Consider the following 19,056-nt stretch of genomic DNA (forward strand, 5'->3'; position numbering starts at 1 on the left):
TTCAGCAGCGCCCCCTATTTACTCCCGCACTATATTTACTTAAGAATTGGGTTTCTGTAGTCATTCGGGGTCCCTCTACACCTCAACCACCTCAAACCTTTTGGAACTCTCACAACAATTAAATCTCACTTGGCTCCCGGTCCATAATGTTCTACGTGTATATGGAGTATAAAAAGTGCTTTTAGGTAATAGTTTTTCACCCTCCAACCACCATTTTCATCAGTCTGTATTTCTTCTTAGAATAACATTTATTAAAAGCCTGCTATTTTAAAAAAACCCAGCAGGCCATATTTCATTTTATGTTTCAAGCCATTTCATAAAGTCAAGTGTATAGGCATATGATGTATATATGTAATCCATGAATTCATGAATGTAATCCATTTGTCAAAGTCGGAGATGATCTAAAGACATCTTGCAATATATGTGTATATTAAAAAAATATGTAAATACATTACTAGTTTATAAATCTGTATGGACTAGGTTTGGTTGTAATCATGACACAACTTTCTTATATTTATCAGTTCTGCTGGAGTACCACAACAGTCAACAAAAATGGATCATGTACAGTGAGTACTTTATAAAATTATATTTAGTTACTTTCATTCATGATCGTTGCCTAATCAGATACTCTTGATAAACATAAACATTGGAATCCATGTACTTGAAGTAAATGTTTTATAAAATGTACAAGATTTTGCTGGCAATACAATTTTTTTAGACTGCATTTAAAACAAATTTTAACTGCTCAAGGATGCTAAGCAAATCATATTGTCAAATATGTAGTGCCTATAATTAGTAAATTAAAAAATTTCAATACACTTTCCAAAGTAACATCTTTTTGTTTCTAAATTGAATTTTGTTTCATCCCTAGTCATATCTTAGCATATTAGTCACAAGTTAAATTTCACTATTAACTTTCAACCTGCTTTTACAAAATAAATCTCTTTGGCTTTTTCTTTGTTGAAATTGAATGAATTGTGCATTTTGTTCTTTGTATTTTATATATATATATATTAGTAATGTTCCAATTATATCTGTAATTGAATTGCAAAACCCACTTTTTTTAAGGATATTGGTAGACTTGCATGATGAATCTGATGGTTCGACTATATCATCAGACAGTGATGATCCCACTTACAGTCCATCATACTGTGACATTTCCATGCAGTAAGTATTAAAATATAGACGATAAAAATTCATTTTACTAATACAACTATTAACATAATTCTCCTTTTTTTTTTTAAAAGTACAAATAGAGTTGAAAGCTATAAACTGTTCATAGGCTGAATATTTGTTTAAGACCAGTGATTTGTCTTTTTGTTATCTAGTAAGTCATAATTCTGGTTAAATACAAGGTTTTGTTTTGAAATTTTTTTAAAACAACTTGTCAATCTTTTATTTTCAAAGTGACACTAGTGTGGATGATGTGGAAATGGAAGACGTTATCTTCCCCATAGAAGATCATCTTTACAAATATGACGACCCAGGGGAGCAGCTGAAAAAGGGCAAGTTATCCACAAGAAGAATAACCAACATCAACAGGAAAGATCTGGAGCCAAACTATATCACTTTTCACTCCTGTCTAAAAGACCTGGCAGATCTAAAACCACCAAACAGTTGTTCCACCAAAGGCTGCAAGGGATCTGTGGATTTCTTTAGTAGGAAAGTAGGGACAGGAGTTAATTTTATTTGGGTGAGACTTCTTACTTTGACATGTTGAAGGGTTGTTGCTGGGTGGACTATTTTATTGTCCCTACCTAAGATCATTAGTCAATTGGAGTACCTTGGAACATTGTCTTACAAATTTATAAAATGAATATGTACATATACATGTATATAAGTGTTAACTAAAAATATGATTAATAAACACATATTCAACAAGTCAATTTGCATGCTATGTACTTAATCATCTGTGGGTTATTATGAGTAAGAAATATAAGTAGAAGGGTTGTTAATATTTTTGTATGTAAATAGCTATAAAACATTCTTACATTCCACACTAACATTCAGTTTTTTCCAAACATTCTTAATGTGTTTCCATCAGTAAATAGTACTACAATACAAATGGCCTAGTTACAACTATATTTCAGTCATATATATGTTCATTAATTGAACTGTATTCTTTCAGAGATGCACTAATGGACACGTTTTAAAATGGTCAAGTCAACCAGTACTCCCAAGAGGCATTTTCCTTGGAGACTTTTTGATGTCATCCTGTGTGATGTTGTCCGGAAACAATTTTGCCAAAGTGGCATTATTGTTTAAATTTTTAAACATAGGCTTCGTGTCGAAGACAAGCTTCCACCAAATGCAGGTGCATTATGTGACACCTGGGATTGATGATTATTGGGCCAACATTAGAGCTAGACAGTTGTCCGACTTGTCTGGCAAAGAAGTCATTCTTGCTGGTAAGGAACAATCACGTTATATTAATATTCATACGTTTTACAGTTGTATGCCCAAATACCCTATGTCTGGACCATAAAAGTAGATTTGTATATAATTAATACCAGCAGTGGGCAATTTTAATGTTACCACCATGTTATTGTTTACATATAATTGTTTAAAATGCATTATTACTTGCATTGATTGACTAGTTTAATGTTTGGGACCAACCATATACATTATACATGTAGTTGTTATGTCATCATTTTACAAGAGATTTGTATTGTTAGACCATGATGTCTTTTTGTGTTTTTTGAGTGACAGGTTCAATGATCGAGAGTGTAGCCCAATATTTGTTGCACTAATGTAAGTCATATAAAAAGATTTATCCTGGTTATTATCGCCTACAATTTAGGACGAATTTCAAAACAGCCTATTATAACGCGTCACATTCTCTGTTGTTCAGGGATAGGTTAATAACGAAAAATTTATTCGTCAGTGTAATAGACTTCTTTCACATTCCACTGCGCATGTGCCCGTTGCGGAGTTACTCGAGGACGCAAACCGCGAGATTTCGCGAGATCTTGCCAAAATAGACCTATCTGCAAATTGGGGGGCAAAAGCAATGGGAGGCCACGACCATTGTTCAATTATTAACTGTTCCAACCACATATGTCCGGGAAATTTGTTATCCTTCCATTGATATCCAGCCAATGGATATCGGAAACGATTGTGGGTAATCGTTTCACGTAGAAAACGATTTTAATGTTACTCTAAGTACGAGGGTTTGTTCAGCACATTTTGTAGGAGGGAAGCCATAAGGGACCAAAACCTTACCGGTTCTGTACAGGACGTTCCTACACAGGGCGGTCTAGTATACTTAGATATGGTGGAAAACACATTAACAGTAAAGAAAATAAATATATATTTTGTATATAAAGAAAATATATGTATATTTCGGATTATACTCAATAAAATATATAACGTGTGCGTGTGTAAATATATAAAAAATATATGTAGTCAGGACAGCTCTGTACAGAACGTTCCTATACAGGGCGGTTTAGTATTCTCTACTTAGATATGGTAGTAAACAGTAAATAAAATAAAATAAATATCTATTTTGTATATACAGAAAATATATGTATATTTCGGACAATACTCAACAGAATATATATATATATATATATATATATATGAACTTTTAATGTTATTATTACTCAGTATGTTTCAAATTTAATTATAAGTATTGTCTGTTATTGCTTTACGTTCATCTAGGTATGAACAAAAAAATCATACGCAAACTTATGTGAGAACGGCTTCGCCGATTCACAAAATTTACGGATGATTTATTTTGTTCATACCCCGATGAATGTAAAAGAAATAACAGACACTCCTTAAATAATAATAATAATAATGATATATAAATATATATAGAGTGATGACGGCTCTGTACAGGACGTTCCTACACAGGTCCGTCTAGTATTTTATATACTTAGATATGGTGGAAAACACATTAACAGTAAAGAAAATAAATATATTTTGTATAATACTCAATGCGTTCATGTTGACACTGTATAAAAACGTGTGTATGGGTAAACAGAACGGCACCTACCTTCAACCCCCCCCCCCCCAATCCCCCTTTTTTAAATTCCCACTTTATGGATATACATGTAACAGCATAAAAATCTCTTCTTTTTTTTAACTTTTCCCAATTAGATAGACACTAAGAAAAATGCAACAAAACACCTTCTGATATATATATATATATATATATATATATATATATATATATATATATATATAGTCAAACCTGTCCTAGCGGCCACCTGTACTCAGCAGTCACCTGCCTTAAGCGGCCACTTTTTTCCTCCCAAACGATTTATAATGTAAATGCACCTGTAATAAGCGGTCACCTGTCTAACGCGGCCACCTAAATCTGATCCCAAATCGCTAAAATACCTGCATTAAGCGGCCACAGTAAAGTTTTACTCTTATATAAAAGGGATATTTTAACAACAGCGATAGGTGCAGCAAATAACCGATCTTCACACCTTCAGGAATAATAGTACCCATTCAGTCCCGACATCTCCACTGTGTATCAATTAAGGAAGTATGAATCTGACATGCATCTAATTGCCTCTGGGCAGGCTACGCTTGACATTTGTAGATTCACTTACTATAACAATACATCGCATGAAGTCGGAATTAAATAATTAAATGGAAAAAGAAAACAAACTTGTGGAAAACGGTTAATTTAATATATTCTATTTGCATTATTTTTGAAGGAGACAACATGTCAAAAGTTGATTTATAGTCAACTATGAAGCACACATCCGTTAATTAGCAGTACAGATGGTAAAACAAGAAACAACAACAAATGTTTTAAAGACTATATATGTGGCAACCTGTACTCAGCGGCCACCTGTCTTAAGCGGCCACGTTTATCTACTCCCTTGTGTGGCCGCTTAAGACAGGTTTGACTGTATATATATATATATATATATATATATATATATATATATATATATATATATATGTATGTGTGTGTGTGTATGTGTATATATATATACTCTCTCTCTCTCTCTCTCTCTCTCTCTCTCTCTCTCTCTCTCTCTCTCTCTCTCTCTCTCTCTCTCTCTCTCTCTCAAATATATATATATCGATCGATGCCATAACCCGTCGATGCCATAACCTATGGAATCTGTCAAATGTTTTGTTTATACTTTTTACGAGATAGTCTTTTAATCTGGCGTTATCAAAACCCTCGGATACAAGTCGCAGAGACTTTGTCCAAGTTGTTGCACTGCTTTTTAATTTGAACCATTCCGCTGTAAATTTCAGCGGACCGTTTTCTACGGCCATTATACCATCTAATTCGAAATATGTACATGTTAGTTGCCAAAGTTTAAAAGTCTCCTACGAAACTACTCAAGTCGCCCATAACAACCTGTCTGTCACGCCCCCCAATTTGTAAATAGACTAGTTTCAGTCTATTTTGTCAAGGGACGTTACTCTTCGCGCGCATGCGCAATAGGAATGTGAAATACCTCTATTGTGCTTTTATTTTACTTTACAAAATGTTACTATAAAGTGGGAGGAGAGATTGTAGCTTTAACACTTTGGACTTACAAATGTAAGTATTAGTTAATTATGTGCATTTTGTAAAATTGAGGTTATATTTTAGGTGACGGACGTATGGACAGTCCAGGCTTCTGTGCCAAGTACACTGCCGTCGACATTGACAGTATGAAGATTGTACATCTTGTTGTCATCGATAATCGAGAAACTACATTAGTCAACAGCTATGGAGTCGAAGGCATTCGTGACAGTGCTGCAGAACATGAAGAATGCTGGGATGAATGTAATAGAGGTCGTCACTGATGCTCATCCACAGATTTCATCTATTATGAGCGAGCACTCTAAGTATATAATTTTCATGCTGGGGTATCGTTAAACATCTATTCCATTACAATTATGTATGTAATGTCTTGTGGGATGAGGGGATCATCAGGGTGGGATGTAGTTTGTCATTAATGTAGTGATGTTATAATACACATCGTAAGTTTCAAGCTAATGTAGATTAAAAGTGTATACATGTAAGCGGCAATAACATATAATTGAATTTCGGTTACATTAATTACAGTTTAAAGCCATCACATTGGTCAAAGCCCCTAACAGCGAGTTTGTTCAATTCTCGATGAATGTAAAAAATTTGTTGTCAGGGAATGTCATATTATTATACTGGTACTTTTTATTATTGAGCGTTATTTTCTAAGAACCAAAAATGAATTCAAAATAAAATTTGAACTTTTTATTGTTATTAAGAAGAATGTTTTGAATTTAATTATAAGGACTGACGTTTACCCTTTTGTGTTCAATGGGTATGAACACTAAAAACATCACAAACTTGTGTGAACAGTTTCACCAATTTAGTTTGCAGATAAAAAACAAATTTCATACTCAATGAATGTAAATAACAGTTAATCCTTAAGTAAGTTTTATTAAATTAAGTTTACTTCAATATGAAATAATGCTATAGACATGAAATATATCATGTTCAAATTGTTAGCATGCCGTTTGTGATGAGGCAAAGGTTTATAACTGCAAAGTAATTCTTGTTTTTTCAGAAAAGCAATACCCTATGATCAAGCACTCCTATGATGTGTGGCATGGTGCCAAAAATCTTGGAAAGAAACTTGCAACAGTATTTATTGATTTCTTCTTTTTCACATTAATAAATGCTTTATACAGAATAGAAATAAAAAAGCAACACATTTTTTATGCAATAAAGGTAATTTATTAACATGTTTACATTAAAACAGTTCAAATTTAAATTGAGCACTGGTTGGGAATTGCACCACTAGAGCACATTGATCAACTAATCATCAGGTATTAGATGTAAACATTTCATAAATCCGACACATAATTTTCGCATGAAACATCATATTTACACATTACACATTTTTTTATGCAATAAAGGTAATTTATTAATATGTTTACATTAAAACAGTTCAAATTTAAATTGAGCATGGTTGGGAATTGCACCACTAGAGCACATTGATCAACTAATCATCAGGTATTAGATGTAAACATTTCATAAATCCGACACATAATCTTCGCATGAAACGTCATATTTACACATTACAGCAGGGATCTTTTAAATGGGCTTAGCCACAAAGCAAATACTGTCAAAGCCAGTTCAAACCTAAAACTCACGATAATTATAACTTTATGAAATGTTTTCATTTAATTGGTGGGATGGGGAGGGGGGAGGGGGGGGGGGAGAACATTTATTAACTAATATTATTTTGTGCAATACTAAAGCAGTAGCACTGTGCTGCTGGGCATGTAAAAAAAACACAACTCCACCTACAAAACTATTCTAGATAAATGGGTGATAAAATGTCACATTTGTTCATTTCAGATTTTATCAGAAAAAGGCTGCAAAGACCTGAAGCCCTGGATAGGACATGTCACTAACCATTTCTGGTACTGCAGTCGTGAGTGCAATGGAAATGCAGACACATTTTTGGTAAACTTAACTTCTACTTTCCAGTGCATAAAAAGAAACATGTACGGTTTAATGGTGTATTAGTCAGTAAAACATTTGTAATTATACACACACACACCCACCCACACCTTGACTGGAATAAGCAAGTGTAAATGAAATAATAAAATGCTTATCAAAGTAAAATCGAACACATGCATTATACTCAATTCCATGGCCTTACTTTTTGGTCAGTATATTATATAACTTTAATGTTTTACAGCACACAATTTTATATATATTTCATAATATGGTTATGGGAGATTTCTACTGAACAAATACTGACATTTTTCATGCAGACAAAATGGCAGGGGTTACTACATCATGTAGTGGACGAGCACAGCTGGGCACTTGGATCTTGTGAACATGCACCTTTGTTGGAGCATACAACCAAGTGGATGGAGGCAAACAGCACGTCACATATTGCTTTGAGGAAGCATGTGTTGAACACAAGATTTCTCCACAACATTCCCTATTATGTGACATTCCCGTAATCAATTATATATTCATTTAACTGAAACTAGACAAGAAACATCTTGCCTCTCCAATAAATGGCATTTCATTCAGGGAATTATATGTGCTGAAGTTACTTCAAAGAATCCAAGTGTAACTCTAAAATGATGAATGATGCAAGACCATAGAATTTCCATATTTAGTACAATTAAATAATACCTTCTTACTGTTGATAAACTTTGGAATCAAAATGAAACAAATGTTGCGTTCTGATTGATTCGTAAGAAATGTTAATAAGGTAAATGATGTGATTTACTATTCCATCTGACAGAACTAATAAGAGTTTTTATTTTGTTTTGTAGGTTAACATCAGGTTTGGAGAACTTCCAAAACCACATTTTGATGTACGCATCTAAAAGATTTAGCTACAGGTAAATGAATATGCTTAAAGTGTACATTTTGTCATCCCTCAGTGATACTGCTTATTTGTTAATACATGTTATAGTTTTTCTAACAGGCCTATAATTATCAATTATCAGAAATTAATGTTAGAAAAATAAATTTTATAACAAATCCGTTTTGCATTAGTTTCATAATAATTTCAGTGTTGACCGAGTATATACAGCTACGTTTATTTTTAATGAAACCTTCAATTTAAATTTATTTCAACATGTTCACCATCTTTACAGCTTTCCTGTCTACAAGGCAAGATGCCAGTTGGCGGCTATCGACTATATGAAACATTCAGACCATGAAAACATCACAAACAAAGATGGAAGTATACGGTAAGTCATGACATTATATCATGATTGGAAAAGGAAAACTTAATTTTTTATTAAGATGGCTTAAAGGCTGTTTAGCAGCAGTGGTCTAATACTTTACGATACTTTTTTATATTGCAATTATTTTCCGGCACACTTTGTATACCCTCAACATAATCCCAAATGTTTTCAAATTCTTTTCAAATCACTGGCATGATTTTGCAAGTAAGGTTTTGATTAGTTGAATGAAAGGTCAAATGAACATGAGCTCCAACGGGCTGCTGATAGATCCTCATATAATAGTGGAGCTGATTGTAGTTAGATTGGACTTAATTAATATGAATATTTATTTCAACACTTTAATAATCTATGTCTACGTTAATTCATACTGACCAAAACTTTGTTCTTTCAGTTTGCACAGAAAGTTTTCCAAGCAGACCAACCACTGGACTGTGTGTGAGGAGAAAGAAAAGAAACACTACACATATATTCCAGAACTGATGATAAACATTGTGAACCGGTACCTAACCGAAAGAATTCCACTGCGTCATCCAGTAACAGTGAAAGAAGATGATCCGAAGAACATCAGCAAGACTGTGGCACCTGTATCTCCAGAGCCATCACATGTACTGGCAGCCAAGAAAGTGTCCAGATTTTCTAAAGGAACCTGACATTTGAATACTTTTATTGACAATGCTATATACTAGTATTATTGCAATATTTGATCTAGAGCTGGGTGGTATACTGTTCAGTATCTTGTCAATACCGATTTACTATATCGTCTCGGTATGTATTATGACGTGCTATCTTTAAATAAAAAGAAAAACTGATGTCAATAACAGAAGTTTTTGTTGACAGAAGTATTTTTCATTGATAAGAATAAAGCAATATGTACAATTTGCCAGTTTGCGGTAAGTGTAAACAACTAAAAATACCATGGAACGAAAAGTACTAGTTTCTGTAAGGCAAATTTCACAATGAATTTTACTAACTGCTGCACAAAACATTGTGGTGTACAACTAATTATAAGACAATTAGGCCACCCCTACCTCAATCTATTATTTTAAATACATTGCATATGATTATATTAGGGTCAGGATTAATCAATGTTCAAGTACATATTACATCTTAAAATAATATCTATTTCACATGAAATGTATAGTGGACATTGTTTTGAATAATAAGCAAACCCAAAAACTCTTGAACTGTCGAATTTACTCCCACCATATCAATGTACAAATAGTGATTATGTTTGCAGTGGGCAATATGGTTTACAGTGACAATCTGTTTGAAATGAATTTTAATTGTTATTTCTTACCTGTATTATTAATATGGAATTTATGGACAACCACATGTCGTTTGGAGTTGTTTTTCTTGAATATTGGTCATTCACAAGTTATCTGGATATTCCGCGTCAAAATATGTACCACATCAAAAAGGTTAGAATATTACAGAATGCACATGTGAGCTAAAACAAAAAATCTCACTATATATTGAATTTAATGTTTATATTTTAATGATATATATGTACATTAAGTTATGTCTCTGTAAATAATAAGGAAAACATCGTTATTTTTACACTATAAACACTTGAGAATCCAGTGGCTTTGTGATAAACTATTGTCATTATCAATTTGGTTTTCCTTATTTTTCTACATCAGGGATCAGGAAAAGCACTTCGTATTTTCCAAACACAGCAGCTTGGTATAACCCTCCTGATCCCCTCTCCAAGTCTGTTGTACTGCCAAAGGGTGTACTGTCTACAGGCTGCATGCCTGTTGCTTTTATTGACGTCTTCAACAGTGACTGCCTGTAATGCAAACACATCATTGCGGTACCGCTGCTGCAGTGCTAAGACCATGGGGTCCAAGACCAAGTAGTCCATTTCCTATAAGAAAAAAGACATATTTGCTAGAATTGAGAAATATGTGTAATTAGATATGTATATATTTGCGAAAGCTTCTATATATACACAATGGGACATCCAACCAGAAGGACAGTACTTTTTAAGTGCAATTTGGTTTTTTGGTTAAATCATTGTATTAGGTACATATAGCTGCAATACTCGTGGGACAGTCCATTTTACAGTCAGTTGTATGAAAACTTGTTTCTCTTATGTTACTGGCTGTCTTGGGTTGTTTTCAGATGTACTTACTGGCTGTTGTCTTGTGCATTGGTCATTGTTGTAACTACAGCACAATCTCTCTAAATCTGTAGGCATTTCTCGGCAGTTCTGGCAAACACACCAGTGAGGCCTAGCAGGTGCTACTGGATCGGGCTGTGGTGGGTGCTGGTCATCTGGTTTGACCACTGAAGCGATATGCAGAACAAGTCCTGGACTGTTCTGCAACCTTCAACAGTGTTGTCCGAACTTGTTCCTCGGACATGTCTTCAATGAGATTCTAAAAATATAACAATAATATTCATTTATATATTGATTCCATTATAATTGATTCCATACACAATCTTTGCATAATTCACTCGAGAATACCAACCTTATGGAATACAACTGAATTATGGGTGCATTTTGAATGTGTTGATCACCCTTTTAAAAATTCCTTTTAACTAGTAAATGCAATTATTTGCTTGTAATTTTTTATGTACATATAGTTCAAGGAGTGATCCTCAGTTTTTAACAACAAAAATAGTCAGCAAAGAAATCACCATTATGCATCTTTAGTGAAGCACCTTTAACGAGTATAAATAAATTCATAATGTAAATAAAGTACAAAACAGCCACTTGCCATCAGTTAGGATTGATTTTTATATATTTATTATGTAGAGTTAATAAAATATGATGTGACAATGGAAAAACAGGTCTTGTTATTTTGTATCCTATGATATTAAACATCACCAGTCACTATATGTAACATCTGAAGACAGCTTTTTCCATAATTACCTTGAAAAATAATTGTGTTATTGAAAGGTTCACAAAAGTCAATGATTTCCATTTTCAGTCATGTTCATATCCATGGCATGCCCATGTACAAACAGGATGTAATCATTTATGAGTAATCCTTTATGTTCATGCTGTGACAACATATCAATACTGAATTTGTTATAAATATTACAAATTGGCTGTGCATTAGCACAATAAATAGCAAATTATTAAATACCTTCAGTCGATCACTTCTATCTTCTCTTAACCGTGCCAATCTTTCACAGTCTGTCTGCTGCATCCGGGCCTTCCCTCTTCCTCTTCCCCGTAATCCTCTACCTGTACCTCTTGATCGTCTTGCCCGTGATCGTCTTGCCCGTGATCCTCTTCCACGCTTACTGTCGCTGACTGTAACTTTTTCTTCATCAGAAACATCACCATACTGAATTGTATCAGAGCTGATCTAAAATTGATTTAAAATTGGTTTAAAAGAGTAAAAGAAAGAAATATTGGATGTTTCATAATAAATATTAATTAAAATGAATAGTTCAACTTTTACAAATTTTATGCATATGCACTGGGGCCGAATATGCATTGGGGCCGAAACGAATCAGTCACTTCGTACCCTAGTCATTTCGTACCATAGCAAAAAGTTATTTCGTACCCTAGTTATTTCGTACCATTGTGAAAAGTCTTTCCATACCCTAGTCATTTCATACCAGTATATAAAAAACGAATCGACCATAGCATAAAAGCAGTGTTTTTTGTTTTGTTTTTTAAATTTAGTTTGACAGTTCGAAAATCAGAACACATTATTGTGCAGCATATCGTTATTGATTTACCATAACACCTGTCAACTGCCGTATTTGGTATGTACTACTAACGGCCAACTTCGATGTTTTCTGAAATTGGCTCCAATTGACCAAAGTGTGTTTTTTATATTCATAATTAATAAATATGCTAATAATAATAAATAAATAATTATGAATAGTTTTTTCAGTTACCAGCTGAAATGGCCGAATATTACTTATTATTACTTATTTGTTTAAGAAATAAACAATAACAACCACTGAAAACATTGACTACCCTATCGATTGCCAAATCAGCCAGTTGTTCATGTTTATACACAGTGGCAATAATTTTTAACTTTTTGCTGATAAAAAACACACCTTAAATTAACCACAAATTTGTTTCAGTGTAAGGTACGAAATGACTTGATGTTTTTTTAGGGACAAAATTAAATAGTTAATGATCTATAAAGTCAGTTGCAGGTGGTGTTTGCATCTTATAGACGTAATTAGATTGGGTTGATATGACTTTCAGTTACGGTACGAAATGACTTTTTGCAATGGTACGAAAGGACCAAATTAGGTACGAAATGACTATGGTACGAAAGGACCAAGGTACGAAGTGACTAGCAACACGCCGAAACGACCAGATACCCATAAAATGACACCATCACAGTATTATCATTATTATGAGTACAATGCTTGGGTTGGGGCAAGTTGACTAATGGTAAAAGTTCCGATCTTTCCAACATCTGTAGATCTCTATAGCTATAAGTAGAAGTGACCCTAACCCTAAATGCTGGAATGATCAGAAGGCTTGCCAAGCCGAAGGCAATAGAAAAGTGACAAGATCAACAAGTTGTTGAAGTTGAACAAAGAAATTGAAAAAAACAAAATCAAATGATTGGAATTGTTAATCGGCATTATTTCTCCTTTTTTCTTTTTAAATATGTCCATTCGTATCGCTTAAAGAAAAAAAATATTGTAATACTACTGATTTGTAGGAAACAAATGGAAAGTCGTTGGTAATCAATGCAAAACGTCACTATTGAAAATAAATAACATTAAAAACGTGTACTCACCGAAGCCATGTTGAATGTTGCATTGTGGGAAATTTGTGTTCTCGTCATCACTGCGACCTCTGACCTTCACCTTTCCGCGAGGATTTCAAATAATCGTGTCATGGGGAATCCCGAAAGTATTGTTTCATGTAACTGCACTTTTCATTGATTTTTTTACACAAATGTATTGCAGGTGAGTTTATTAATCCATATTACTGTCTATTTTATTAACTTTAAAGTCAGGAATGTCTCTTTAAGTCATTTTTGAGAATTAAGTCTTCTAACTGTTTACCTCTAGTATTTATGTCATAGCATTCCCACAAAGTGCGGTGAGCATTAAAACTCCCATGATAATAAAGGGAGTAACGAATTGATCAAGACGATCTTGAAAGTCCCTAGTGTTAAAATTGTAATTGTTTGGAGGGGGTAAATAAACTGAACAGAGAGTACTAGTTTTATGAGCCCTGACCTTTACAGCCACAGCTTGTAAGTTTGACTTTAATATGACTTCACTCTGGGGAATGTTTTCAGTTACAATAATGGAAATGCCCTAGACCCTCTATTTTTCACTTTCTTGACATTTATGGTAGAGATTAAATCCTCTGATGTTGATACTGTCAGTATCCTTCAGGAAGGTTTCCTGAAGACACACTGCAAGAGGATTATAGTCTTGAATTAGAAGACTTAATTCATCAAAATTGGGCCTAAGCCGACGACACTTCCACTGGATAATTGTATTTTCCATCGGGAGGAAGTATGGGTTTTATCTTTGGCTTTGCTGGTGGTCTTTGTGATCGGCAATGATCTGGAGATGAAATCTCCATATCATCATCACCGATATCAGCCAAAGTTTCATACATATTGCTGATTGGGACCAAACGTAGTTCGATCTTTTTAAGCCTACCAGACAGTACTTCTGTAGCTTTCTTTGTAGATTTCTTTGTGTCACTGCCTGTCTTGTGCTCGACCTATTTGGGGAATTCTTAGAATCCAATGACACTTGAGCTACCTTTTCTTTTTGTGCTGCTTTCTGCACTTGTTTTTGTGCCTTATCAATGTCAGACACTTTTTTGTACTTGGCTTCGTCACAATGCCAGGTTCAGTCTGTATTGACCGCGACACTTTTAATGGCGACTTTGGCAGCAGCTGCATATGACTTGTCAGCCACAGTCGGTGTTGCTGTCTCCACCAACCTTCTGGCATCCATGAAGGATATTTTATTTTGTACCTTTACCTGTTGAACTCGTTTTTCCAGTTTCCACTGCGGACACTCTCGCGAGTATGCACAGTGGTTGCCCTTGCAGTTAAGACAAAGTACATCATTCTTGCAGGTCTTGCTGTCATGGTCAAAAAGACCACAACGAGCACATGTAGGTTTGCCACGACATGTGTTCTGACCATGGCCTAACCTCTGGCATTTGAAGCAACGCAAGGGGTTTGGAGTAAAGGGTTCAACAGGGATATTACGGTAACCGGCTTTGACAGACTGGGGAACGGTAGGGACGTTAAAGGTGAGGATACAACCCTTACGGAAATAACCTATACAAACTTATAAGTGGAATATACTTTACTTATACGCCACTTATAAGTTACCTATATATTGGTATAAGTGAAGTATCAGTGTGTATAAGTATAAGTGAAAAAAAATGGTTAATTGATACTTCACTGATACTCCACATATATTTCACCTATAAGTGGTTTATCAGTGGTATAAGTGAACTGGAATTAGATATTTTTTTTGTTGTTTCTACAAGTGGAATATAAGTGAAATATTAGTTTGGAGATGGTCCTTTTTCAAAGGAAATGATGTGTTCGAAATGAACAGTCCAAAACATTTTCATGGTTATTTTTAAAAAATTCATAACTTCTCACAGGATTTATCGAATTCATTGGGAACAGTGGCTAAACAACCAAACATACATTTAGCAGATTTAGATAGTATTTATGATAATTTAAAAAAAAAAAAAAAAAAAAAAAAGTTGGGGTGGGGGAGTCTATTGAAAGCGAGGAGGTAGTATGGGATAATTACAAGATGATCCTGTTTTAATCGTATATAACCATATGTATCAATTAGGAGGTAGTATAGGATATCATATATAACCATATGTATCAATTGATACATATGGTTATATATGATTAAAACAGGATCATCTTGTAATTATCCCATACTACCTCCTTGCTTTCAATAGACTCCCCCATCCCGACACACCTGTCATAATAAAGATCTGTAAAAAGTAGTTGATGGGGGGGGGGGGGGGGGGGGGGAGGAGGTGATCCCCATCACAATGTTTATCGATCACAGTATGGATTTTTTTTTTTTGGGGGGGGGGGGGCTAAAAACTAAATATTACAGGGTAGGCTACCACTCACATCTCATACACATATATATATATATACTCTTCAAAAGAAGAAACGCAAAACCACATTGTCGTAACATTTGGAGAATTGATTTAATTATTGAATGGTGAGTCCGATAATTACCAAATGTTGCAGGATTGTTCACAATTCACTCTAGTCCATTGTGAGTAAGTGATAGGACACATCACCAAGGTCAAGATCATCTGGAGTCCATACCGGGTGTGGCCTCCGCGTGTGTTGACAACTGCCTGGCACCGCCTGCCCATTGAAGCAACCAGAGTACGGATGACGTCCCGGGGGATGGTGGCCCACTCGTCCTGCAAGGCTGCTGCCAGCTCGGGCAGGGTCTGGGGCTGTGGTTGTCACTGTCGGAGGCGTCGGTCCAACTCGTCCCATAGATGCTCAATTGGGTTCAAATCCGGTGATATCGATGGCCAAAGAAGGACATTAATGTTGTTGTTCTGTAGGAAAGCCGTTGTGAGACGTGCTGTGTGAGGCCTGGCGTTGTCATGTTGGAACACTGCGTTGGCGTTGGCCATAACTGGAACGATGTGTGGCCGGAGGATCTGGTCAATGTAGCCCTGTGCATTCAGGTTGCTCTGCACGTGGACCAGGTCAGTTCTGCCAGTGTGTGAGATGGCTGCCCACACCATGACACTACCCCCGCCGAATCTGTCCACTTCCTGCACGCAGTTTGCCGCATAACGTTCACCACGACGCCTATACACGCGACATCTTCCATCATGACGTCGGAGCAGAAATCGGGACTCGTCACTGAACCACACCTGTCTCCATCGCAGTTGAGGCCATTGTCGATGAATCTGGCACCACTGCAGTCGGAGTCGACGGTGTTGTGGTGTTAAGATGACACCTCGAACTGGACGTCTGGCACGAATTCCTACCTCACGTAGGCGGTTCCGTACGGTCTGGTCGGATATCCTGCGCAAACCTGGTATTGCTGCGGCTGTGGAGGTGGCAGTAGTCAATCGTTCCCGAAGGTGGCGTACCCGGATGTAGCGGTCCTGCCCGGGGGTAGTGACCCGTGGTCGACCGGATCTAGGGAGGTCACGTGTTGATCCATGTTGCTGGTAACGGTCCCACAGTCTGGAGATGGTGCTTGGGGACACATGGAATGCCCTGGCAACGGCCGTTCTGGATTCGCCTGCGTCTAGTCGGCCGATGGCATTGTTTCTCTGCGGTTCACTGAGACGTGGCATGTCCTGGATTGTCAACTGTCGGCCAGATACAGAGGCCAGGCAAGCGAACACCCTGCACTTTTATACTGTCGGTGTTCATGTTGCACGTGCAGACAACGCACGTGCAGTGGTGACATGGTTTGCACGTGGGTGCGTTTTTGCGAATATTCACATTTTGGAACTTTATTGTACAGTAACTGCGTTTTATCGAATGTAACCGTGGGAATGTGTTTGGGACATGCAATGACCTTATATTCACAAAGCATGAACCGGTAGGAAACATAAAATCGGAGTTATAACCCATTTGTACCCTTTTGCGTTTCTTTTTTTGAAGAGTATATATATATATATATATATATATATATATATTGCTGCTAAATAATAATATAATTATAATTTCAATTAAATAATAAAATAAATAATTTAAAAAAAATAAAAGTCAATAAAAATAGTTTTTAAAAAAATCTTAATTATTGTTAATTTGTTGTTATTATAATAATACAGACACACATATGGCAGTTGCTGTCGGTGCTGTTGTTCCAGCTAGCCATGCTGTATTCATGCTGTACGTCTCACACCCACCCACCACCACTTTTTTTTTTTTTACCAGATTGTGTGAAAATAGGCACAAAAACCAAATTAAAATGAATTGATATTACTATAACAGATTGTGCCCCCCCCCCCCCCCCCTTTCCTTTCAGGTATCATTACTTTTGGTATATTATTTATTAAGATTGATTTTTTTTTTTTTTTTTTTTTAATATGAATTTTCACACACATAATAATAAAAATGGTAGTTATTTTGTTAAATCACAAGGAAGAAAAATAAAGTAAGCTGGTGTATCACTCCCATCCCTGGTCCTCACAAATCCATTTATAGAAACTACAACAATAAAAATTAAAAAAAAAAAAAATTAGGGGGGGGGGGGGGGGGGGGGGACGAATTCTTCGTGATGGGATCATCACAATTTTTTTTTTTTTAAATACCCACACCTTTAGGTAACGTTATCTATATTCGCTAGAAAAAATATGAGCTTTGGTATTAAAAAAAAAAAAAAAAAAAAAAAAGGGTGATGCCATACGCCATATGCAGAGTAATAATTTATAATGCTTAATAGACAGAAGGCCACAAAGGCGCTAGATTAGTACATAATTATGATAATAATAATAATAATTATTATTATTATTATTATAAGTCTGTGTCGTCTTAAAAGACGAACGAAGGTTAAAAGCGATAATATGATTGGTCGGTTCCTAAACAGTCATACCTGGGATTTGATTGGCTTAGAGATAACAACAGGAAAAAAACGCGCCATTTGCAGTTTGCCAAAATAAATTTAATAATAAATAATGACAAAACATTGTGTATTTTGCATTATGAATTGGCTTTGAGATCATTTTGATTGAGCAGAAACAATCACAGTTTATTACCGAATACTTGGCTATGGCGGAAAATGAAGAACTTCGATCAAGTTTCGGATGTCCTACTATTTTCGTCACGTTTGGAAGGAAAAAAAGGTAAACATGATTTTACTATTTTCTTTCTTATTCTAGACACCTTTAATATATAGGCCTAAGTTGACATCTTTAACTGTATTTGTTCTAATATTGTGATGTTTGATGACAATCGAACGAATGTAACGTGTTCTACATGATGCAACGTGTTCTAAATGATGCAACATTGGGTCATGACACAGAAAATTTCCAAAATGGCCGATCAAGGCATATTTTTCGGGGGCAATTTAAATACACATAGATCACATTTACATCATAAATAATACATTTAAATGCAAAATAAATATTTTAAGATGCCAAATTGATGCATTTATTACAGAAAAAGTGTTGTTATTTCACCGATGGGTACAGATTTTTACAACGATAGTAATGCTTTTTTGGGGTGATTTAGGTCACATGACCAGTTTCACGTACTCTGATAGGTCAGCAGTCTTTGTTTACAAATTAATTTAGTTTTAATTTGTTTAATTTATTTAAAGTATCACAAGTAGCAGTCATTTTTCATTTTACTTAGTAATATATATTGTTTTTGGGTACCATATGTTTCGGTCCCCAAACCAGTTCGCCCCCAGTCAGTTCACCCCCAACTATGAGGGTTCGCCCCCTCCCCTAAT

General features: G+C 35.3%; 2 protein-coding genes across 2 annotated transcripts in view; one reads left to right on the forward strand and one right to left on the reverse strand.

Moving 5' to 3' along the window:
• LOC121378064 overlaps positions 1-19,056 on the reverse strand; it is a 293,865-nt gene that overhangs the window by 217,226 nt on the left and 57,583 nt on the right. The window lies entirely within an intron of this gene.
• LOC121376952 lies at positions 7,922-10,302 on the forward strand. The gene is made up of 3 exons (XM_041504761.1): positions 7,922-8,316; positions 8,575-8,670; positions 9,059-10,302. The coding sequence occupies exons 1-3, from the start codon at positions 8,288-8,290 to the stop codon at positions 9,315-9,317; spliced, it is 384 nt and encodes a 127-aa protein (XP_041360695.1). The 5' UTR covers positions 7,922-8,287; the 3' UTR covers positions 9,318-10,302.

Source organism: Gigantopelta aegis, chromosome 7, assembly GCF_016097555.1.
Source record: "Gigantopelta aegis isolate Gae_Host chromosome 7, Gae_host_genome, whole genome shotgun sequence".
NCBI classification, from domain to species: domain Eukaryota; kingdom Metazoa; phylum Mollusca; class Gastropoda; order Neomphalida; family Peltospiridae; genus Gigantopelta; species Gigantopelta aegis.

What these genes read in the sequence shown, in the direction of transcription:
- LOC121376952 (XM_041504761.1), top strand. Translation starts at nt 8,288, where the DNA reads ATGTACGCATCTAAAAGATTTAGCTACAG. An exon ending in TCTAAAAGATTTAGCTACAG is followed by an intron (nt 8,317 to 8,574) that starts GTAAATGAATAT and finishes CCATCTTTACAG; the next exon opens with CTTTCCTGTCTACAAGGCAA. An exon ending in AACAAAGATGGAAGTATACG is followed by an intron (nt 8,671 to 9,058) that starts GTAAGTCATGAC and finishes TTGTTCTTTCAG; the next exon opens with TTTGCACAGAAAGTTTTCCA.